General features: G+C 40.5%; 1 protein-coding gene across 1 annotated transcript in view; it reads right to left on the bottom strand.

Moving 5' to 3' along the window:
* Window positions 1–25,927, bottom strand: part of ACOXL (acyl-CoA oxidase like) — a 353,725-nt gene that overhangs the window by 15,506 nt on the left and 312,292 nt on the right. The window contains 1 exon segment of the mRNA XM_029232291.1: window positions 23,501–23,602. Coding sequence (XP_029088124.1) covers window positions 23,501–23,602 — 102 coding nt within the window.

The raw sequence follows: 25,927 nt of genomic DNA, 5'->3' as shown, positions 1-25,927 counted from the left end.
TATCTCTGGGCTTTCTATCCTGTTCCATTGATCTATCTTTCTGTTTTTGTGTCAGTACCATACTGTCTTGATTACTGTAGCTTTGTAGTATAGTCTGAAGTCAGGGAGCCTAATTGCTCCAGCTCCGCTTTCCTTTCTCAAGATTGCTTTGGCTATTCGGGGTCTTTGGTGTTTCCATACAAATTGTGAAATTTTTTGTTTTAGTTCTGTGAAAAATGCCATTGGTAGATTGGTAGGGATTGCACTGAATCTGTAGATTGCTTTGGGTAGTATAGTCATTTTCACAATGTTGAGTCTTCCAATCCAAGAACATGGTATATCTCTCCGCCTGTCTGTATCATCTTTAATTTCTTTCATCAGTGTCTTATAATTTTCTGCATACAGCTCTTTTATCTCCTTAGGTAGGTTTATTCCTAGGTATTTTATTCTTTTTGTTGAAGTGGTAAATGGGAGTGTTTCCTTAAATTCTCTTTCAGATTTTTCATCGTTAGCGTATAGGAATGCAAGAGATTGCTGTGCATTAATTTTGTATCCTACTAATTTACCAGATTCATTGGTTAGCTCTAGTAGTTTGCTGGCAGCATCTTTGAGATACTCTATGTATAGTATCATGTCATCTGCAAACAGTGACAGCTTTACTTCTTTTTTTCTGAGTTGGATTCCTTTTATTTCTTTTTCTTCTCTGATTGCTGCAGCTAAAACTTCCAAAACTATGTTGAATAACAGTGGTGAGAGGGGGCATCCTTGTTTTGTTCCTGATTTTAGAGGAAATGGTTTCAGTTTTTCACTATTGAGAATGGTGTCGGCTGTGGGTTTGTCATATATGGCCTTTATCATGTTGAGGCAAGTTCCCTCTATGCCTACTTTCTGGAAAGTTTTTATCATAAAGAGGTGTTGAAATATGTCAAGAGCTTTTTCTGCATCTATTGAGATGATCCTATGGTTTTTATCCTTCAGTTTGTTAATATGGTGTATCACATTGATTGATTTCCATATATTGACGAATCCTTGCATTCCTGAGATAAATGCCACTTGATCATAGTGTATGATCATTTTAATGTGCTGTTGGAGTCTGTTTGCTAGTATTTTGTTGAAGATTTTTGTATCTATGTTCATCAGTGATATTGGTCTGTAGTTTTCTTTTTTTGTGACATCTTTGTCTGGTTTTGGTATCAGGGTGATGGTGGCCTCACAGAATGAGTTTGGGAATGCTTCTCCCTCTGCTGTATTTTGGAAGAGTTTGAGAAGGATAGGCATTAGCTCTTCTCTAAATGTTTGATAGAATTCGCCTGTGAAGCCATCTGGTCCTGGGTTTTTATTTGTTGGAAGATTTTTAATCACAATTTCAATTTCAGTGCTTGTGATTAGTCTGTTCATATTTTCTATTTCTTCCTGGTTCAGTCTCAGAAGGTTGTGCTTTTCTAAGAATTTGTCCATTTCTTCCAGGTTGTACATTTTATTGGCATATAGTTGCTTGTAGTAATCTCTCATGATACTTTGTATTTCTGCAGTGTCAGTTGTTACCTCCCCTTTTTCATTTCTAATTCTGTTGATTTGAGTCTTCTCCCTTTTTTTCTTGATGAGTCTGGCTAATGGCTTATCAATTTTGTTTATCTTCTCAAAGAACAAGCTTTTAGTGTTATTGATCTTTGCTATCATTTCCTTCATTTCTTTTTCATTTATTTCTGATCTGATCTTTATGATTTCTTTCCTTCTGCTAACTTTGGGGCTTTTTTGTTCTTCTTTCTCTAATTACGTTAGGTGTAAGGTTAGTTGTTTATTTGAAATTTTTCTTGTTTCTTGAGGTAGGATTGTATTGCTATAAACTTCCCTCTTAGAACTGCTTTTGCTGCATCCCATAGGTTTTGGGTCGTCATGCTTTCATTGTCATTTGTTTCTAGGTATTTTTTTATTTCCTCTGATTTCTTCAGTGATCTCTTGGTTATTTAGTAGCATACTGTTTAGCCCCCATGTTTTTGTATTTTTTACAGATTTTTTCCTGTAACTGATATCTAGTCTCATAGCATTGTGGTCGGAAAAGATACTTGATATGATTTCAATTTTCTTAAATTTACCAAGGCTTGATTTGTGACCCAAGATATAATCTATGATTGAGAATGTCCCATGAGTACTTGAGAAGAAAGTGTATTCTGCTGTTTTTGGATGGAATGTCCTCTAAATATCAATGAATTCCATCTTGTTTAATGTGTCATTTAAAGTTTGTGTTTCCTTATTTATTTTCATTTTGGAAGATCTGTCCATTGGTGAAAGTGGGGTATTATAGTCCCCTACTATGATTGTGTTACTGTCAGTTTCCCCTTTTATGGCTCTTAACATTTGCCTTATGTATTGAGGTGGTCCTATGTTGGATGCATAAATATTTACAATTGTTATATCTTCTTCCTGGGTTGATCCCTTGGTCATTAGGTACTGTCCTTCTTTGCCTCTTGTAATAGTCTTTATTTTAAAGTCTATTTTGTCTGATACGAGAATTGCTACTCCAGCTTTCTTTTGATTTCCATTTGCATGGAATATCTATTTTCCATCCCTTCACTTTCAGTCTGTATGTGTCCCTAGGTCTGAAGTGGGTCTCTTGTAGACAGCATATATACGGGTCTTGTTTTTTATCCATTCAGCCAGTCTATGTCTTTTGGTTGGAGCATTTAATCCATTTACATTTAAGGTAATTATCAATACGTATGTTCCTATTACCGTTTTCTTAATTGTTTTGGGTTTGTTTTTGTAGGTCTTTTCCTTCTCTTATGTTTCCTGCCTAAAGAAATTCCTTTAGCATTTGTTGTAAAGCTGGTTTGGTGGTGCTGAATTCTCTTAGCCTTTGCTTGTCTGTAAAGGTTTTAATTTCTCTGTCAAATCTCAATGAGATCCTTGCTGGGTAGAGTAATCTTGGTTGTAGGTTTTTCCCCTTCATCAGTTTAAATATGTCCTGCCACTCCCTTCTGGCTTGCAGTTTCTGCTGAAAGATCAGCTGTTAACCTTATGGGGATTCCCTTATATGTTATTTGCTGCTTTTCCCTTGCTGCTTTTAATATTTTTTCTTTGTATTTAATTTTGGGTAGTTTGATTACTATGTGTCTTGGTGTGTTTGTCCTTGGATTTATCCTGTATGGGACTCTATGTGCTTCCTGGACTTGATTGACTATTTCCTTTCCCATGTTAGGGAAGTTTTCAACTATAAACTCTTCAAATATTTTCTCAGACCCTTTTTTTTAACTCTTCTTCTTCTGGGACCCCTATAATTTGAATGTTGGTGCATTTAATATTGTCCCAGAGGTCTCTGAGACTGTCCTCAATTCTTTTCATTCTTTTTTCTTTATTCTGCTTTGTAGTAGTTATTTCCACTATCTTATCTTCCAGGTCACTTATCCGCTCTTCTGCCTCAGTTATTCTTCTATTGATTCCTTCTAGAATTTTTTTTTAATTTATTTATTTATTTTTGGCTGCATTGGGTCTTTGCTGCTGCGTGCGGGCTTTCTCTAGTTGCAGCTAGCAGGGGCTACTCTTTGTTGAGGTGCATGGGCTTCTCATTGTGGTGGCTTCTCTTGTTGCCCAGCATGGGCTCTAGGTGTGTGTACTTCAGTAGTTGCAGCACACAGGCTCAGTAGTTCTGGAGCATGGGCTTAGTTGCTTGGTGGCCTGTGGGATCTTCCTGGACCAGGGCTCGAACCCATGTCCCCTGCATTGGCAGGCGGATTCTTAACCACTGCGCCACCAGGGAAGTCCCGAAAATTTTTAATTTCATTTATTGTGTTGTTCATCGGTTTGTTTGCTCTCTAGTTCTTCGAGGTCCTTGTTAAATGTTTCTTGTATTTTCTCCATTCTGTTTCCAAGATTTTGGATCATCTTTATTATCACTACTCTGAATTCTCTTTCAGGTAGACTACCTATGTCCTCATTTGTTTGGCCTGGTGGGTTTTTACCTTGCTCTTTCATCTCCTGCATATTTCTCTGTCTTCTCATTTTGCTTAACTTACTGTGTTTGGGGTCTCCTTTTCACAGGCTGCAAGTTCGTAGTTCCTGTTGTTTTTGGTGTCTGCCCCCAGTGGGTGAGGTTGGTTCAGTGGCTTGTGTAGGCTTCCTGGTGGAGGGGACTGGTGCCTGTGTTCTGGTGGGTGGGGCTGGATCTTGTGTTTCTGGTGGGCAGGGCTGCGTCCGGTGGTGTGTTTTGGGGAGCCTGTGAAGTTACTATGATTTTAGGCAGCCTTTCTGCTAATGGGTTGGTTTGTGTTCCTGTCTTGCTAGTTGTTTGGCATGGGGCATCCAGCATTGGAGCTTGCTGGCTGTTGGGTGGAACTGGGTCTTAGCGTTGAGATGGAGATCTTGCCAATTGATGTTACATGGGGCCGGGAGGTCTCTGGTGGTCCAATGTCCTGAAGTCAGCTCTCCTAACTCAGAGGCTCAGGCCTGACACCCAGCCGGAGCACCAAGACCCTGTCAGCCACACAGCTGCTAGTGTTGGAGGGTCTCCTGCAGAGGCAGGGAGCAGCGCTGGCTCATCATGGGGACAAGGACACTGGCAGCAGACGTTCTGGAAAGTACTTCTTGCTGTGAGCCCTCCTGGAGTCCCAACATTTTTTTTTTTTAGTCAAGTAAGGATAACAAAGCAAAAGCACTACTTACCATTATTTTTTATTTAAATGATAACTTTCAGCACCTAAAAAGTAGGATGATCATAATAATTTAATTTTTAAATGAAAAATTATTTTTCATTATGGAAAACTCAACATATTTTGTTTCCCACATTTTGCCATAGAAAGGTCCCAATATTCCCTGCTTGGGCCTATGGGAATGAGGAATCAGTAAATCAGGTTCTCAGGCCAGCAAGGACTGTAAAGGATCCTCCAAATAAAGTCAAGTATTGCCATTGGATGAAATAGTTGCAGGCAGACTTTTAGATGGAACAACAACTGGAAGGTCCAGGGAGACTACTGATCTGGGATCAGATGAACTCACAAAACTCTCCGGAAAGCATCCTACCAAGATATCATTTCCTCTTCTCAGAAATCATAGTCAGGGACTTCCCTGGTGGTTCAGTGGTTAAAAATCTGCTTGCCAATGCAGGGGACTTTGGTTTGAGCCCTGGTCCAGGAAGATCCAAAAAGCCACGGAGCAACTATGCCCGTGTGCCATAACTACTGAGCATGCACTCTACAGCCAGCAAGCCACAACTACTGAGCCCATGTGCCACAACTACTGAAGCCCCCGCACCTACAGCCTGTGCTCCACATCAAGATAAGCCACCACAGTAAGAAGCCTGTGCACCGCAACAAAGAGTGGCCCCCACTCACCACAACTTGAGAAAGCCCGCTCGCAGGAATGAAGACCCAACACAGCCGAAAACAAATAAATAAATAAATTTATAAAAATAAATCATAGTCAAAGCTCACATCTGGAGGATGGATGTACTTTTCCCTACTCTCCCACTAAGCACAACTAAAAACCCTGAACATTAAATATAAAACAAAGATAGGGAGACTCTGAAAGGTGAAGAGAAGACCAACTGTCTAGGGACTTTGGGACCTCAGGAACAACACAGTGGTGAATTCCCTGGGTTTTCTTTTGACCTCATACATCCCACATTCAGAGCTAAAGAAACTAGCAACCCAGGAACATCAACAGATGCAGACAAAAATCTCAAAAAAAGCCTGCTTTTTCTCCCAAAGGGCCAGGAAAGACAGAAAACTTTTAGACAATAACAGATCTACTCCAGCCAAACACCATAGAAAAACTGTGTCCCCCACTACCCATGTCTCTCAAGGCTGAGTGGGCTTCTTTGTCTTCCACCCTCATAGACTGTAATGAGGTTCACCCCCCCATGGTGACAGTGGAGACCACATGGGGAGCCTGGACTTCCACCTCCACCTGGAAGTAGCAATGTACCCCTTCTTCTCCTCGACAGGATGCTGTCAGGGGAGGCCTAGTGAGAGTCGACTTAACCATCCCATGGTGTTAGCAAAGACACTGTCAGTGTCATTGCAAGCCATGTGGGGAGAGCAGTGAGGCTCTCCTACCCCTCCCCACCAAGCTGATAACTGAAACTTCTGCCCCCACCCAGCAGTAACAAGGACAGACACCCCGCCCCCGCCAACCTTGGATATCAGCAGAGGCTGAATGGAGAATATGGGCTTCTATCCCTATAAGGCAGTAATGAGGTGGTGTGCCTTTTCTGCCACTGGAGCACTGTCAGAGGAATCTAGCTAAAACAGAAGATGTAACCAAGATCCAAAGTCTCATTACATAACACCCCAAATGTCCAAACCTCAATCAGAAGTCAAACTGAATGAAAAAGACAAGCAATAGATGCCAACACTGAAATTACAGATATGTTAGAATTACTGGACAAAGATTTTTAAAGCAGCCACCATAAAAATGCCTCAATAAGTAATTATGACCGTGTTTTAAACAAATGAAAAAAATAGAAACTCTCAGCAAAGAAGTAGAAAAAGAAGAACAAACAAAGCCCAAAGGCAGCAGAAGGAGGGAAGTAATAAAGATATAAAGATTGGAGAGAAAATAAATAAAATAGAGACAAAAAACAACAGAAAAGATCAATGAAACCAAGAACTGGTTCTTTGAAAAGATAAACAATATTGATAAACCTTTAGCCAAGCTCATCAAGAAGAAAAGAGAGAGAACCCAAATAAACAAAATAAGACATGAAAGAAAATAAAAACTGATACCACAGACATACAAAAAATCATGAGAATGCTACAAACAGTTATATGCCAACGAATTGGACAACCTAGAAGAAATGGACAAATTTCTACAAACATACAAGCTTGCAAGACTGAATCAGGAAGAAATAGACAATTTGAACAGACCAATCACTAGTATGGAAGTTGAATTTGTAATTTTAACAAAAGGGGGGGTGGCTTTCCTGGTGGCGCAGTGGTTAAATAATCCACCGGCCAATGCAGGGGACTCAGGTTCAATCCCTGGTCTGGGAAGATCGCACATGCCATGGAGCAGCTAAGCCCGTGGGCCACAACTACTGAGGCCTGCGCTCTGGAGATCACGAGCCACAACTACTGAGCCCACGTGCCACAACTACTGAAGCCTGTGTGCCTAGAGCCCATGCTCTGCAACAAGACAGGCCACCGCAATGAGAGGCCCATGCACTGTAACGAGGAGTAGCCCCTGCTCACCGCAACTAGAGAAAGCCCGCATGCAGCAACGAAGACCCAAGGCAGCCTAAAATAAATAAATAAATAATAAATAAATTTATTTAAAAAAAAAAAAAAACTCTCAGCAAACAAAAGTCCAGGACCACATGGCTTCACAGGGGAATACTAACAAACATATAAAGAAGAGCTAATACCTATCAAACCATTACAAAAAATTGAAAAGGATGGAACACACCCAAATTCATTCTATGAGGCCACCATTACACTGATATCAAAACCAGATAGACACTACAAAAAAAATTACAGGTCAATATCTATCATAAATATAGATGCAAAAACCCTCAACAAAGTATTAGTGAATCAAATTCAACAATATGTAAAAAGGATACTACACTATGATCAAGTGGGATTTATTCCAGGGATACAAGGATGGTGCAATACCCGCATATCAATTAATGTGAAACACCACATTAACAAAAGGAAGGAAAAAAAACTTCAATAGATGCAGAAAAAGCATTTGACAAAATTCAACATCCATTCATGATAAAAACTCTCATCCAAGTTGGTATAGAGGGAATACATCTCAACATAATAAAGGCCATTTTTGACAGACGCACAGCTAACATCATACTCAACAGTGAAAAGCTTTCAGCTTTTCCTGTAAAATCAGGAACAAGACAAGAATGTCCACTCCTTCCACTTCTCTTTAACATAGTATTAGAAATACTAGTCACAGCAATCAGACAAAAAGAGAAATAAAGGTATCCAAACTGGAAGGGAAGAAGTAAAACTCTATTTGAGGATGACATGATACTATACATAGAAAACCTTAAAGTCTCCACTAAAAAACTATTAGAACTAATAAACGAATTCAGCAAAGTTGCAGGATACAAGATGAATATACAGAAATCTGTTGATTTTCTATACACTGATAAGGAACTAACAGAAGAGAAATTAAAGAAACAATCCCATTTACAATCACATCAAAAAGAATAAAATACCTGAGAATAAACTTAACCAAGAAGGTAAAATATGTATACTATGAAAACTATAGAACACTGATGACGGAATTTGAAAATGATAAAAAGAAATGGAAAGATATCTGAGTTCTTGGATTAGAAGAATTAATATTGTAAAATTTCCATACTACCCAAAGCAATTACGGATTTAATTCAATCCTTATCAAAATAATCATGACATTTTTCACTAAACTAGAATAAATAATCCTAAAATTTATATCAGACCACAAAAGACCCCAAATTACCAAAGCAATCTTGAGGAAAAAAGAAAAACAACACAGAGCTGAAGGTATCATGCTCCCTGACTTCAGACTGTACTATGAAGCTACAGTAATCAAAAAAGCATGGTACTGGCCCAAAGCAGACAGATCAATGAACAGAATAGAGAGCCCATAAATAAACCCATACATTTATGGGTTTATTTATACATCAATTAACCTATGACAAAGAAGGTAAGAATATACAATGGAGAAAAGACAGTCTCTTCAATAAGCGGTGCCTTTTATGGCTGGGTAATATTCCATTGTATATATGTGTCACATCTTCTTTATCCATTCATCCGATGATGGACACTTAGGTTGCTTCCATGTCCTGCCTATTGTAAATAGAGCTGCAATGAACACTTTGGTACATGACTCTTTTTGAATTATGGTTTTCTCAGGGTATATGCCCAGTAGTGGGATTGCTGGGTCGTATGGTAGTTCTATTTGTAGTTTTTAAAGAAACCTCCTCACTGCGGTCCATAGTGGCTGTATCAATTTACATTCCCATCAGCAGTGCAAGAGTGTTCCCTTTTCTCCACACCCTCTCCAGCATTTATTGTTTCTAGATTTTTTGATGATGGCCATTTTGACCAGTGTGAGATGATATCTCATTGTAGTTTTGATTTGCATTTCTCTAACGATTAGTGATGTTGAGCATTCTTTCATGTGTTTGTTGGCAATCTGTATACCTTCTTTGGAGAAATGTCTATTTAGGTCTTCTGCCCATTTTTGGATTGGGTTGCTTGTTCTTTTGTTATTGAGCTGCATGTAAATCTTGGAGATGAATCCTTTGTCAGTTGCTTCATTTGCAAATATTTTCTCCCATTCTGAGGGTTGTCTTTTGGTCTTGTTTATGGTTTCCTTCACTGTGCAAAAGCTTTTACGTTTCATTAGGTCCCATTTGTTTATTTTTGTTTTTATTTCCATTTCTCTAGGAGGTGGGTCAAAAAGGATCTTGCTGTGATTTATGTCATAGAGTGTTCTGCCTATGTTTTCCTCTAAGAGTTTGATAGTGTCTGGCCTTACATTTAGGTCTTTAATCCATTTTGAGTTTATTTTTGTGTATGGTGCTAGAGAGTGTTCTAATTTCATACTTTTACATGTACCTGTCCAGTTTTCCCGGCACCACGTATTGAAGAGTCTGTCTTTTCTCTACTGTATATTCTTGCCTCCTTTATCAAAGATAAGGTGACCATATGTGCGTGGGTTTATCTCTGGGCTTTCTATCCTGTTCCATTGATCTATATTTCTGTTTTTGTGCCACTACCATACAGTCATTTTTTTTTTTTTTTTTTTTTTTTGTGGTATGCGGGCCTCTCACTGTTGTGGCCTCTCCCATTGTGGAGCACAGGCTCCGGACGCACAGGCTCAGTGGCCATGGCTCATGGGCCGAGCCACTCCGCGGCATGTGGGATCCTCCCAGACTGGGGCACGAACCCATGTCCCCTGCATCGACAGGCAGACTCTCAACCACTGTGCCACCAGGGAAGCCCCATACTGTCTTGATTACTGTAGCTTTGTAGTATAGTCTGAAGTCAGGGAGCCTGAAATTAAGATATTTGTAGTGAGGTGGATGGACCTAGAGTCTGTCATACAGAGTGAAGTAAGTCAGAAAGAGAAAAACAAATACTGTATGCTAACACATATATATGGAATCTAAGAAAAAAAAATGTATGAAGAACCTGGAGGTAAGACAGGAATGAAGATGCAGACCTACTGGAGAGTGGACTTGGGGATGTGGGGAGGGGGAAGGGTGGGTTGTGACGGAGTGGGAGGGTGGCATGGACATGTATACACTACCAAACATGGAATAGATAGCTAGTGGGGGGCAGCCGCATAGCACAGGGAGATCAGTTCAGTGGTTTGTGACCACCTGGAGGGGTGGGATGGGGAGGGTGGGAGGGAGGGAGACAGGAGAGGGAAGAGATATGGGAACATATGTGTGTGTGTGGCTGATTCACTTTGTTGTGGAGCAGAAACTGACACACCGTTGTAGAGCAATTATACTCCAATAAAGATGTTAAAAAAAAAGATACATTCAAATACAAATTATTTATACACCTATCAATGCCCTAGACAGAGACAAAGCTATTTCAATTTTTTTTAATGTGTTGTTAATATTTTTCTCAGCAACTTCCAGAATTACCTCATAATCTTGAGCGAATGTAAATTTAATTAAAAAAATGAAAGTTGACAATCAAAAAAAAAAAAAAAGCAGTGCTGAGAAAACTGGACAGCTACATGTAAAAGAATGAGATTAGAGCATATCCTCATACCATATACAAAAATAAACTCAAATGAATTAAAGACCTAAATGTAAGACCTGAAACCACAAAACTTCTAGAAGAGAATAAAGGCAGAATAATCTTTGACATAAATCGTAGCAATATTTTTTTGGATCTGTCTCCTAAGGCAAAAGAAATAATAGCAAAAATAAGCAAATGGGACCTAATTAAACTTAAGAGTTTTGCACAGTAAAGGAAACCATCAACAAAATGAAAAGGCAACCTACTGAATGGGAGAAAATATTTGCAAATAATATGATGGACAAGGGGTTAATATTCAACATATATAAACAGCTCACACAGCTCAATATCAAGAAAAACAAAGAAACTAATTTAAAAATGGACAGAAGACCTGAATAGACATTTTTCCAAAGAAGATATACAGGTGGTCAACAGGCACATGAAAACATGCGCAACATCACTAGTCATCAGAGAAATGCAAATCAAAACCATAACGAGACAGCACCTCACACCTGTTAAAATGGCTATCATCAAAAAGTCTACGAATAACAAACGTAGACGAGGATGTGAAGAAAAGGGAAACCTAGTATGCTGTTGGTGGAATTGTGAATTGGTGCAGTCACTATGGAAAACAGTACAGAGGTTCCTCAAAAAACTAAAAATAGAACTACCATATGATCCAGCAATCCCACTGCTGGGTATATATCTGAAGAAAATGAAAACACTAATTTGAAAAGATTCATGCACCTCAATGTTCATAGCAGCATTATTTACAATAGCCAAGATATGGAAGTAACCTAAGTGTCCATCAACAGGTGAATGGATAAAGAAGAAGTGGTATATATACATAATGGAACACTACTCAGCCATAAAAAGAATGAAAATCTGTCATTTGCAACAACCTGGATAGATCTAGAGAGTATTATGCTCAGTGAAATAAATGCAAGACAGAGAAAGACAAATACTCTATATTATCACTTATGTGTGGAATCTAAAAAATAGAATGAATGTATATAACAAAACAAAAACAGACTCACAGATATGGAGAAGAACTAGTGTTTACCAATGGGGAGTGGGAAGGAGGTAGGGGAGAGTTAGTGGTATGTGATTAAGAGACACAAACTACTATGTATAAAAAATAAGCATCAGGATATAGTGTACAGCACAGGGAAATATAGCCATTCTTTTATAATAACTTTAAATGGAGCATCATCTATAAAGATATTGAATCACTGTGTCATACACCTGAAACTAATATAAAATTGCAAATCAACTATACTTCAGTTTAAAAATGGAAAGGAAATGCAATGACCAAAATAAAAATTAGTGAACTGGAAGATAGAATGATAGAAGTTACTAAATCTGAACAAAGGAGAGAAAATAGACTGAAAAAAAAAAAAAGAACAGAGGCTAAGGGTCCTGTGTGGTTATAACAAAAGATCTAACTTAAATGTCATGAGAGTTCTTGTGAGAAAAGAAGAGAAAAGAAAGAGGGCAGGGCTGAAAAGTACATAATGAAATGACTGGGAACTCCCCATTTTGGCAAAAGACATAAACCAACAAATTCAAAAAGTTGACTGAAACTCAGCCAGGGTATATTCAAAGAAATACACATCAAGGCACATCATCGTCAAACTTCTGAAAACTAAAGAAAAAAATCCTTGAAAACAGAGAGAGAAAAATGATGATTTATTCATAAGGGAAAAATGATTTTAATGACAGCAGATTCTCATTAGAAACTATGAAGGCCAGAAATGCTTTCAGGTGCTGAAAAAAAGAACTCTCAACCCAGAATCCTATATCCAATGAAACCATGTCATTATTTTCAGATGACATGTTTGTCTGTACAGAATATTCTAGGAATCTACAAGAACTCCTAGAATTAATATGTAAGTTCAGCAAGGTTGTAGAATATAAAATCAACATATGAAGAATCAATTGTATTTCCATATACTAGCAATGGACATGTGGACACTTGAAATCAAATATGCAATACCATTTACAATCACTCAAAAAAAGGAAATAATTAGGTGTAAGTCTAACAAAACGTGTACAGGTCTTGTATGCTGAAAGCTACAATATGCTGATGAAAGAAATCAGAAGAGACCTATATAAATGGAGAGACATACCATATTCATAGATTAGAAGATTCAGTGTAGTATTGATCTCATTCCTCCAAAAAGCAATATACAGGTTTAATAATTCCTATCGAAATCCCAGAAATATTTTTTGTAGATATAGACAAGATTATTCTAATATTTACATGGAAAGGAAAAGAATTAGAATAGCTAAAACAATTTTGAAAGAGAATAAAGTGGGAGGAATCAACCTACCACATTTCAAGTTTATGTAACTAACGTAATCAAGACTGACCATGTGGTATTGGCAGAGAAATAGGTACATAGATCCATGTATCAAAATGGAGAATGCAGAAATAGAATGACACAAATATGCCCAACTGATTTTAGACAAAGGTGTTAAAGCAATTCAATGGAGAAGAGATAACCTTTCAGGCAAAAAAAAATAAAAAAAAAAAAAAAGAAAGAAAGAAAGAAAAGAAAACCTTGGGACTTCCCTGGTGGCACAGTGGTTAAGAATCTGTCTGCCAGTGCAGGAGACACGGGTTCAAGCCCTGGTCCGGGAGGAACCCACATGCTGTGGAGCAACTAAGCCCATGCACCACATCTCCTGAGCCTAAGTTCTAGAGCCTGTGAGCCACAACTACTGAGCCCACATGCCACAACTACTGAGCCCATGTCCCACAACTACTGAGCCCACATGCCTAGAGCCCTGCTCTGCAACAAGAGAAGCCACCTCAATGAGAAGCCCATGCACCACAACGAAGAGTAGCCCCCGCTAGCTGCAACTAGAGAAAGGCCGCACACAGCAACAAAGACCCACCACAGCCAAAAATAAAAATTAAAAGATTAAAAAACAAATAAAAAGAAAAAAAAAGAGCACCACATGAGGAACTCTTGTGGTGAAGAAAACACTCTGTATCTGTGCTGTGTCAATGTCAAAATCCTGGGTGTGATATTGTATTATAGTTCTGCCAGTGACTCCACTGGGGAAGACTAGGTAAAGGGACATGAAATCTCTCTGTATTATTTCTTACAGCTGTATGTGAATTTATTATTCTCTCAAAATAAAAAGTTCAATTAAAAAATAAACCCCCCATAATTGTAGTCAGATGTCTCTCAGGTTAGGTTTTAACAAAGGGATTTAGTAAACACAATACAGAGTTCTTTTCTCTTTTTTCTTTGTATTCTTTTTAGATGGAGCATAATGCAGAGATACAAAGAGTAAGCATATAACAGCTTGCTGGATTATCACAAAATGAACGCACACACGTAGCCATCACTCAGATTAAGAAATGGGACACCTGTATTCCAAGAGACCTTGACAAAAGTCACACACTTGAGCTGGCTAATTTTTCTTGCATTGTCTCAGCAGTAGCCAACTTGGTGAACTGAATTAATGCCTGGTGCTTCAAGGCCAAAATTTGTGATGTGAATGACCAGCTGTCCCAGGAAGGAGGAGACAGAGGAATTTTGGTTTCCTATAGACATATGGGTGCTCACAAGTGAGTCCTGTCCCTTCTCTGTCCCTTAAAATGGGGCCACCCCTACTAGCTGTCTTTGTATGGTTTACCAAGTACCAAGTTCTTTGAGTCCCCCAGAGGAAGGAAGAAGTGGGACAGGACACAGCAGTATCTAGTCTCTAAAATTAAAGGAAAAGGGCAATTTACCATGAGAAAAAGAAAAACTACAAACACATTTTATTTTATTTTATTAAAATTATTGATTTCTAGCTAGATTAGTAATTTCTACCAAGGTGGATGTACTGGGCATTATTTCTGTTTCAAGTTCAGTAATTCATTTAAATTTTATTATTATGGAATCATAATAAAACCCCCCTCGTCCTAACTGTGACGGGGGTCTGCTCTGTTTGACTCAGCTGAATTCCACCTCCTGGAAGGTCTTTTTTTGGTGTGTAACACAACTACTCTTAGGAACAAATATCACCGATAGGAAATTCTCACTGTGCATCCCGTAGTGAGGGGATGAACTCAAAGACTTATGGAGTAGGACCCCAATTACCCAGCACTTCAAGTACCTCCCCAAGGAGCCCAGGATAATACAGTTGCCAGAAGAATTCAGAGGCTGGAGCTCAGCAAAACAAGTTGCTCTATCCTGTGGTTATAACAAGTTATCCTTGAATGAATGAAACGGAATGAGCCTGGCTCTCCCGGATACACAAAGCTGTACTGTGAAGCAAAGCACAAGGGTCGACCAGATGGCTGCCACGCAGAACCAGGATTGCAGGGGTGATGACCTCAGGGTCCATTTTACTAGCCAAAGTGAAGAAACACATCTCACTTGTATTTTCTTAACCTCAGTTGAATGGCCTGCATTTATCGGTTCAACAATGTATTTTATGCCACTAAAGAGCAGGCTTGGGCCAGAGGTAAAGGGGAGGGGGGAGGGAAAAGAGCGTTTTTCCCTTTTCTTAGTGGCACTCTGTTGGGACTGGTATTTTCCTTGTCTCTCTCGTTTGAGGGTTTCTGGCTCTTGGAAAAGAAGGTGGACCAGGATACACTCATATTTTGTTTCCTGCCATCTCCTGGAAGTGAACCAGGGGTCCTACAATAGTGAAAGGAAGTTAAAGCCAGTTCTGGGGGTGCTTTCAAAACAAAGAGGATTTTAAAATTTGACTCAATTGCATTCCATGTAACACCACTTCATTGTGATGTCATTTCAGTGACACCCCCCTGGCTTCTAGACCAAGGATCCATCATTAGGAGCTATCCCTCCGCACCCTGATGGAATGGGTGCTTGTGGTTACACACCACACCAGCCTGGAGGACACAGCCAAGCATTCTCAAAACCTCGTCAGTTGCTTGTAGCCAAGTCAGATGGACCTTACTGGGTGGGAAGGATGGGAGTTGGGGAAACAGAGATCTTTTCTTAAATTCCTTACAAAGAAAGAGTCTGTAGGGAGTAGGTGAGGCCAAGGGACGGAGAAGTCCCACCTCCCTTTCCCAACCCAATGGATGTCTGCAACATCTTTTGCCTAAAACCTCAGTTTGTGTTGCATTTGATTCCAGTATCTGAACATCTGTTAAGCTACCCTGATCCAGGTGTTTGGGGAAAGGGAAATAGAAGGATAAGAAATCTGAGTGGCCATTTAAAAAGAAACATTTAACGCAGCATGGAAGACAGCCAACACAGCATTTGTAGGAAGTGAAGGGCGCGTGCACCATTTGTAAGCCTCGTGGGTATGAGCATGGGGTACGTGTTCTAGAAGTTAAAATTTGAGGAGAAAAAGGGCTAATATCCCAACACCATCCTTCCATCTTGGAACTCTCCCCCAAGTTTTTCTTCCTATTCTGTTTCTTTCAACCCAAGTCTTTATGCCACAGGGCAATGACTGCATTTATATTGTACACTTAATTCAAAATAGTAAATAAGTGTTATCTACCCTCTAAATTCAAAGAAGCCCCGTAGCGTCCTGGCTTTGGGGTCTAGTGTCTGCCACACTTCTGCACATTCTTACTCTAAGCCCATTTCCTAAGAATAAATCAATGTGTTAGTGGCTACATCGACTCAGAACTATCAATACTTGAATGACCCATCAACATCGGGCTTGAATGTTTTTCCTCTTTAATGAATCAACTATTTGAGTGACTAAACTGAGACTAAAACCCAAACCTTAGTGGATTTTTTAGACTTGAGCAAATACAGCAGAAGAGCCAAGATCACTTGCCATCAACAGGCTCCCCCTGGCCTCCCGGCTGCAGCTGGGTCTCCCGGCAGTTCTCACTCAGGAAGGAAAAGGATTCCTTTCGCTGGGGCAGAGTACGACTATTAGGGGCTGGGCCCACCCCTGTGTCCACTTGCTGGTGAGGGTACAAAACAGAACTTGGGCTGGTGCTGGTGAATCTGAGCTTCACCCTAACACACCAAAATGAAAACGGCCAGTCTAGAGGCATGGGAGAAGGACTCAGTGGGAAAAGTTGCCAGTCATCTGCTGCTCCAACAGAAACAGTGCTCTCAGGAAGGAACTGGCCGGTCACGACTCAATCCGGACATCAAGGCAACATCTGGGTGAAGGAGTAACAGCTGCGGGTATAATGTGATCAAATATTGTGGAGGTGGCGTGATTGCTTGGCCATGGTCATGATCAGTATTTATTTTCTCCCTTCCTGAACGAGTGTCTGGTTTTTAATGCGGTTACTCTTACAGGCAGCCTCCCATGCCCTCTGGGAGGTGGAGAGGAGTGGCTCTCTGCGCTGCTGTGCTGAGTTACACAGCCCTCCCTCACTTCCCTGCAGGTCCTTTAAAACCCGCATTCTCACATGGTTCCATGATTTGGGCTCAGGGCAGGAAACAGAACCTGATTCAACATTTTGCTAAGTATTATTTTCACCATGCTGAATAGGGTCTTTTTTGATCTGCAACCACAGCTGGTCCGTGGTTCTCTTGATCCACATAGACCGAAGAGCTTCCTCCCCTGTGGATTTCCTAGTGTGAGTTGACCACACATCTATCTACATGTACTTGCTTCTCTGTATGTCACCAAGAGTCACTGTTCCAATACCGGTGGGCACTGACAGAGCCGGGCAGCTGTGCCAGGGAATTCAGGGAGCAAACACTCCAATGAGAAAAACGTCCCAGCCCTAAAACTTAGTTGACTTTGGGGCTTCCCTGGTGGTGCAGTGGTTAAGAATCCGCCTGCCAAGGCAGGGGACACGGGTTGGGGCCCTGGTTCGGGAAGATCCCACATGCCGTGGAGCAACTAAGCCCATGAGCCACAGCTACTGAGCCCTCGTGCCACAACTACTGAAGCCTGTGCAACTAGAGCCCATGCTCCACAACAAGAGAAGCCACCGCAATGAGAAGCCTGTGCGCCACAACGAAGAGTAGCCCCCGCTCACTGCAACTAGAGAAAGCCTGCACGCAGCAATGAAGACCCAATGCAGCCAAAAATAAAAAATAAATAAATAAATAAAAATTTTAAAAAAGAACCTTAGTTGACTTTAAGGACTGGTATAAAATAAGGTAGAGGACTCAGGGCCAAATATTCATTTCCATTAAAATACATCATTTTAAAAAGCTGACGTTTTCGCTTGGTTTTGTCTTATTTTAAGCAACGTGAAGTTGGTTTTAGTGGAGATACGCAATTGGTAACTTAGGTTATTTTGAAAGATTTTCCTCCTTAAAATGAGCCTCAGCTGATAGTTCCTCCTTAATGCTGATAATCATCTAAAGCAAAACAAATGTCTAGGTCAATGAAGACTGAAACGGGATAATTCCTGGACACTAAATTTTCCAAGAACAAAGCATACAATTGTTCTATACACACCCCTGCAACAGTTCTTAATGGAAAGGGCACAGAGACCTTTTACTTGGGGGCCTTGTTATGATGGAGCCCCAGAGGCACCACCACGAGACTGCCTTTGAGCCAAGGTCTCACAATGAGGGCACAAAGGTGGAGCTACCCCATCCTACAGTTCAGGTCTGGGATCACTAGAACAGCAGGGAACCTGAGTCCAGAAGTACCTTTCCCTCTCAGTACATCAGCTGCAAGTCAGCCTCAGGTTCCCCATCCCTACAGTAGATGAGCAGCTATTCACACTAAAGGGTGCTTGTGGGGGTTACACAGGATCATGGATGTGGACCAGCTCTGCCAGTACTGAAGCTCCAGACAAAAGAAAGCACTTAGTTATCACAGCCAGGAAGGGCGTGGGAGATGGGCTTGCATTTTAAAAGAAAACAAAACCCAGTCCAAACTCCCATCTCTCATGAGCATCAGTCGGACCAGTGGGTACTTCTGGAGTATGTGGATGGATCTTACCCACTGCGGGACATCAGGCAGGCCTTTCTGAAGCTTCTGAACTCGGCTCTGTGGTGCCCATGTGGACAAGTAGGGCTACAAACAGGTGGTGCTGCATGTTAGTCCGCCTCCGTTTAGGGTCAGAAGTTCTGGATTCTATGATCAGATGGAATCTTGGGCAGCTGTTTAACTTCTCTGTTTCTTAGTTTCATTCATTTACCGCATGGGGATTATATCAGCCTTACTTACCTTGAAGATCTTTATGAGAATGCAATGAGATTTTTTTTTAAAGAATAAATATGTGCATTATTAATTATCATTAGACTGGAGCTTCAGCATAACTCCTGGGTACTCTGAAAAGTTTTATTATTTAGAATCAGCCCAGGCTGATTGCTATTCCCTGATGCTGACTTCTTTTTAAAATAAACTTTTTATTTTAGAATATATATATATATATATATATATATACACATATATGTATATATATTTTTTGGCCAAGCCCCACGTGGCTTGCAGGATCTTAGTTCCCCAACCAGGGGTCGAACCTGGGCCCATGGCAGTGAAAGCATCAAGTCCAAACTGCTGGACCGCCAGGGAATTCCCTTAGAATATATTTAGATTTACAGAAAAGTTCCAACAGAGAGTTCCCATACTCCCTTCACCCAGTTTCCCCTAATGTTGACATCTTACATAACTATGGCCCATTGTCAGAACTAAGAAGCCAATATTAGTACATTAAGGTGCGCATGTGTCTTTTTGAATTATGGTTTTCTCAGGGTATATGCCCAGTAATGGGATTGCTGGGTCATATGGTAGTTCTATTTTTAGTTTTTTAAGGGACCTCCATACTGTTCTCCATAGTGGCTGTATCAATTTACATTCCCACCAACAGTGCAGGAAGGTTCCCTTTTCTCCACACCCTCTCCAGCATTTATTGTTTGTAGATTTGTTGATGATGGCCATTCTGACCAGTGTGAGATGATACCTTATGGTAGTTTTGATTTGCATTTCTCTAATAATTAGTGATGTTGAGCAGCTTTTCATGTGCCTCTTGGCCATCTGTATGTCTTCTTTGGAGAAATGTCTATTTAGGTCGTCCATCCATTTTTTGATTGGGTTGCTTGTTTTTCTGATATTGAGTTGCATGAGCTGTTTGTATATTTTGGAGGTTAATCCGTTGTCTGTTTCTTCATTTGCAAATATTTTCTCCCATTCTGAGGGTTGTCTTTTGGTCTTCCTTATGGTTTCCTTTGCTGTGCAAAAGCTTTTAAGTTTCATTAGGTCCCATTTGTTTATTTTTATTTTTATTTTCATTACTCTAGGAGGTGGGTCATTTGCAGCGCTATTTACAATAGCCAGGTCATGGAAGCAACCTAAACGTCCATCGACAGATGAATGGATAAAGAAGATGTGGTACATATATACAATGGACTATTACTCAGCCATAAAAAGGAATGGAGCTGGGTCATTTGTAGAGATGCGGATGGACCCAGAGACTGTCATACAGAGTGAAGTAGGCCAGAAAGAGAAAAACAAATATCATATATTAACGCATATATGTGGAATCTAGAAAAATGGTACAGATGAACCTGCTTGCGAGGCAGAAATAGAGACACAGATATAGAGCACAAACGTATGTACACCAAGGGGGGAAAGCAGGGGAGGGATGAATTGGGAGATTGGGATTGACATATATACACTAATATGTATAAAATAGATAACTAATGAGAACCTGCTACATAGCATAGGGAACTCTACTTAATGCTCTGTGGTGACCTAAATGGGAAGGAAATCCAAAACAGAGGGGATGTATGTATACATATAGTTGACTGACTTTCAGAAACTAACACAATATTGTAAAGCAACTATACCTCAATAAAAAAAATAAAGAAGATAAAAACAGTAAAATATACTAAGATTTAAAAAATATTAGTACATTAATGTTAACAAATATAGACTTTATTCAGGTATCACCAGTTTTTCTACCAATGTCCTTTTTCTGTTCCAGGACTCCATCCAGGTACCACACTGCATTCAGTCCTCACATCTCCTTGGTTGCCTCTGGTTGATGATGGTTTCTCAGTCCTTCCTTGTCTTTCGTTGATTGACAGTTTGAGGAGTACCAATCAGGTACTGTATGGACCATCCCTCAATTTGGTTTTGTCTGACATGTTTTTTTCATGATTGGACTATGGGTTTTGGGGAAGAGTGAAGTACTCTTCTCATCACATCATATCAGAGGTCCACGTCATCAACATGACTTATTACTGGTGGTATTAACCTTAATCACGTGGTTAAATGGGATCTACCAGATTTCTCCACTGTAAAGTAACTCTTTTCCCTTCCCATTCTCTATTCTTAAAAATAGAAGGAAGTCACTAAGTCCAACTCACATTCAAGGGAAGGAAAATTGTTTCACTTCCTGAAGGGGGGAGTATCTACATGTATCATTTGGAATTCTTTTTTTTTTTTTTTTTTGCGGTACGCGGGCCTCTCTCTGTTGTGGCCTCTCCCGTTGTGGAGCACAGGCTCCGGATGCGCAGGCCCAGTGGCCATGGCTCATGGGCCCAGCCGCTCCGCGGCATGTGGGATCCTCCCAGACCGTGGCACGAACCCGTGCCCCCTGCAACAGCAGGGGGACTCTCAACCAGTGCACCACCAAGGAAGCCCTGGAATTCTTCTTTAAGGAAGACTTGTCTCTTTGTTTGTGTTCACTTTTATTTATTTATTTATTTTTTTGGCCATCCCGCATGTGGGATCTTATTTCCCCAGCCAGGGATCAAACCTGCGCCCCCCCGCAGTGGAAGCGTGGAGTCCTAACCACTGGACCACCCGGGTATTCCCATGTGTTTATTTTGTACTTTGGGTTAAAATCCAATATGATGTTATCTATTTTGTTGCTCTAAGTATTCCAGCTTTGGCCCCTGGGAGCTCTTTCAGTTAGTTCCTTCCCACATCCCTTGGACATACCCCCATAACTGTGGGTCTTTCTATTTTTATTTCTGTTTTGAGCACTTTCTGACTTTCTGGCTCTAGAAGATGTTCCAGGTTCATCTTATATATTCATAGCCCCAGCCAGGATCAGCCATTTCTCTAAGGACCCTGGTTGCTATTTTGGAAAATGATATTAGAAACCAACAACTGGGCACTGAGTGTGATTTTTGTTACTGACTGATGCTGATTTCTAACCAAATAATTGAAAATATTTAGAGCCAGAGAGATATGGGTTTTTGCTACCTGTATTACTTTGGGCAAGTTACTGTGTCACATTGGATCTGTTTCCTCACCCACGTGTAAGAATAATGAACATCACTCAAAGGGTTGTTGTGAGGTCAAGCGAGGTAATATTGAAGGAACTTTCTATTTCTGATATCAGAGAGCTAGGTTTTCTCTTCTACACCTTTAAAGCATCAATGATCTGACAATACCGTAATGCAAAAAATTAAGGGAAAATGGGAACCAAGAGAAATAAACAAGTAAGAAAATTGCGTTTGCCATGAAGGCATTTGCCATTTCCAGCAAATCTGAATTTTCACTTCGACGGCCTCATGGTGATTGCGGTGGAGCGGGCGGTGATGATAGTGGAAACCAGGGCCAGCACTAAGCAAGAAATTTAATAGACAGTAAGCTGGAGGCCAAAGAGCTATAACCCCGGGGGAGGGTAAAGCTATTGCTGCCCTTATTTCAACTCTCTGAGTCTTCCAGAAAACCTCACTTTGGTTTAGGGTGGGTCTCAAGCTAAGAGTCCCTTCAGACGCCTTGCAAGGGGAAGAAGATACCTTCAATTTGCCCTTCATATTAATCTTACAAATCATTTTCCAAGGACAGTGACTAGTACACATCTAGGACATCTTGAGCACTCAGCCCCAGCGGACGCCACGTGGGGCAGAAGAACCATCTAGTGGAGGCCTGTCCAGACTGCAGAGTCATGAGAAATGAGAAATGGTTGTTGTTTTAAGCCACTAAGTTTTGGGGTTTTTTGTTACATAGGAATAGATAACTAAAGTATTTTTATACATGCTTTTTGTCATAATTGCTGCCTCCTAAGAAGGAAAAAGATTCTTCAAGGTTCTTCCCAGCCCATTATAGTTTTGCTCCGGCAGGCTTCTCCAGGTTTGTCTATCAGTTAAGACTTCAACCAAACTGGTCTTTTCACTGTTTCTTAACATGTCTGCCCCAAGTACTCCCGTTTCTATGATTTTGCTCACTTCACCAACCCCATCTGAAGGCTCACCTGCATTTCCCCCTCCTCAGTTGAACCACCGCCTCCACTTTGAATCTTCCCCTCTTCCAGGTCTAGCAAAGAACGCCATTAATTCCAAAGTGACCTCTGTCCTCTGAACTTATTCTTGTGGCCAAGTTCATTGGAAAGGTCCACTCCCTCGTGTTGTTGTGTTATTTGAAGGCAGTTTCGTGTCCCCAGCTATAATAAGCTCCCTTGAATGCAGAGACTGAGGATATACCTGTCTGTGTTTCAGCATCTAACAGGGGGCCTGGAAGAGAGAGAAAATGTGTTGTATAGATGATTATGCTGTTTAACAGTCTTTTTCTAAAGCAGCATTATGGTGATGATTCACTGGCTCTATCCTCATTTTCAGGTGCTCTGTGGCTGTCACACTGAATTCCCATTGCAACCACTGACAAAAATACCACCAGGCCTTTTTTCTAAATATAAAGAATGAGTTAATAGGCTTTTGTGAGAAGTAAGAAAATGAAAATCACTTCATACCTCTTTTTTTTTTTTGCCAGCACTTTTGATTTCTTCCTCTCCTTTACATGTGAGAAGTTCATACACGGTGAATCACTTCCCTGTCACTTAAACTCTGAAGTGTAATACGATCACAGTAGGCAATGAAACCATGTATGTGAAGTCTCAGAGGCGCAAAAATTTGTGAGTGGAAACCGATAAAAGATTGGCAGGACTGTTTTCTAAGAAAGCAAAGAGCCAACAGCTGAGGCATGAAGGGTTTCTTCTGCACCCCAGGGATTCTTACCTAACGCCTAATCTTCATGCTGGCCAGCGGAGTCAAATATTTATGTTCTAGATACCAGGCTCGCTCCTGGAACACCAGTTTGGTTCCATATAGCAGACAAAACTAAGGGGTGGGGGAAGAGGAGAGAAATGGAAAAATATGTTAGAAAACGCAGAATCTAAGGAGGCGAATGAGAAATAGCGTAATATTACATTTCATAAGATCATAAAAGTTAATACATACTTACTATAAATGGTCATATTTTGTTTTTTTTAATTTTTATTTTATATTGGAGTATAGTTGATTAACAATGATGTGTTAGTTACAGGTGTACAGCAGTGATTCAGTTATACCCATACAAGTTTCTGTTCTTTTTCAAATTCTTTTCCCATTTAGGTTATTACAAAATATTGAGCCAAGGTTTCTGTGCTATACAGTAGGTCTTTGTTGGTTATCTATTTTAAATATAGTAGGGTGTACATGTCAATCTCAAACTCTCAATCTATCCCTCCCCCTGCTTTCCCCCTGGTAACCATAAGTTTGTTCTCTAAGTCTGAAAATGGTCACATTTTGGACATGCAGTATATGTTTTATATTTTGAAACCACTCTATGGAGAAATTTAAAGCATATATAAAATTAGAAAAAATAGTGTAACCAACTTCCATGTCTCCATCCCCCCAGTTCAACAGATATTAACTCACAGCCAGTCTTGCTTCATCTACAATCTCATCTAATTCTTCCCCACCCCAGGTTACTTAGAATCAAAGTCCACTCATAATATATTTTAAAAAATAAATGTAATATTTCTGTTTGCTTTCTTTCTTGATTCATGAAAGAATATTCTTTTTTTTTTTTTTTTTTTTTTGCGGTACGTGGGCCTCTCACTGTTGTGGCCTCTCCCGTTGCGGAGCACAGGCTCCGGACGCGCAGGCTCAGTGGCCATGGCTCACGGGCCCAGCCGCTCCACGGCATGTGGGATCTTCCCGGACCGGGGCACGAACCCGTGTCCCCTGCATCGGCAGGCGGACTCTCAACCACTGCGCCACCAGGGAAGCCCATGAAAGAATATTCTAAATGCCCATTCTGAATAATATCATCTTGATATTTTCCATTGAGCATGGTTTGATTAGACTTTCATAAAAATAGCATTCCTCATTTGCATTTTGTTTCAATACGTTTTTCCTATCACGTTTCCGAAACCGACACGCAGACCTCCGTCATGACATCAGTGGCATCCAGCAATAATAGATGAGTTTTCCTGTATTAACAAGTAACTTTTTTTTTGTATAATGCAAAAAAAATACACTCAAATTGCCTATAGCAACTATAAAAGGTAATGATGCAATGCATTTAATTACTGTTTAGTAGTGCTTTTTATTTGAGCATTTCAAGGTATTAGTAAAAGTGTCATATTTCTATGAAGGACTTAAATAAAAATGAGGTAAATGTAGAATTGTTAAATGAGAATTTCAGAAGTCTTTACAATGAACAAGTAACTTTTAACTATTTTTTAGCATTTCATATTTAATAATTCCAAAATTATACAAACATAGAGATAATAGTATAAGGTACCTCCAAGTCTATATCATCCAGCTTTAATAGCTGTCAACTCATAGCCAATCTTGTTTTATCTCTACTCCCACCTGTTCCCCCCTTTCCATATTTTTGTGAGGCAAAGTTCAATTGTTATCATCTCTAGGTTTGGAGGGAAGAGAGCTATGTCGATCCTGGAAGAGAAAGCTATGTTGACAGGGTCTCCTTAGAGGAGCTGTGACCTTCAGCCAAGGAACACAGAAACCCCAAGGTGATCCCACAAGAAGGCAGGCAGGGGGCAGGGATATCCCAACCTCATTCTCCTCCCCATCTCCAGTCTCTAGCTGGGGCTTCCTGTTCTCAGAACCTAACTGGATCCAGAGGGCAAGGATTCCTCTGATGCAAGTTATGTAGATCAATTTCCTGGGCCCAGAGCAGGGTGGAGAAGGGTGGAGAGTAGAGCTGGAAAAGCAAAGGGAGGATGTCTGGAAAAATCCCATCTCTAACACCCCCAACAAGGTGGTCATCCAGCCTTAGTCCAGTCCTATCTCAAGTTCAAGTTCACCTGGTCCCACACGGCCCCGACTGCTGACACCATTCCCACGTTTCATCCCAGAGGGCCAGTGTCACACTGCACTATGTCTGCTCTGCCCTTCTGTCGACTCCTGACTTGTCCTCCTGTTGACAGTCTGTGGCTCTTGTGTATCTGATGCTCAGGGCCACTTTTCTGCCTTTGAACTCTTTCTTTTCTCCTTGAACACAGTTCGGACTCTCCTTTGGCTACCCTCTTTTCTTGTCCTGGGAAACAGGCGTCCTGGTTCTTGGTGGTGACCAGAACACCACCTGGAGGTCCAGATACCATCAGCCCAGCCTCAGGTCCTCAAACGGAACCTGAATATGTTTCCTTTTATGTT

This window comes from Monodon monoceros, unplaced genomic scaffold, assembly GCF_005190385.1.
Source record: "Monodon monoceros isolate NGI ecotype Baffin Bay Population unplaced genomic scaffold, NGI_Narwhal_1 Super_Scaffold_19, whole genome shotgun sequence".
In the NCBI taxonomy this organism is placed as follows: domain Eukaryota; kingdom Metazoa; phylum Chordata; class Mammalia; order Artiodactyla; family Monodontidae; genus Monodon; species Monodon monoceros.
The sequence above is the reverse complement of the archived record's forward strand: the minus strand, read 5'-3'. Positions and strand labels throughout refer to the sequence as shown.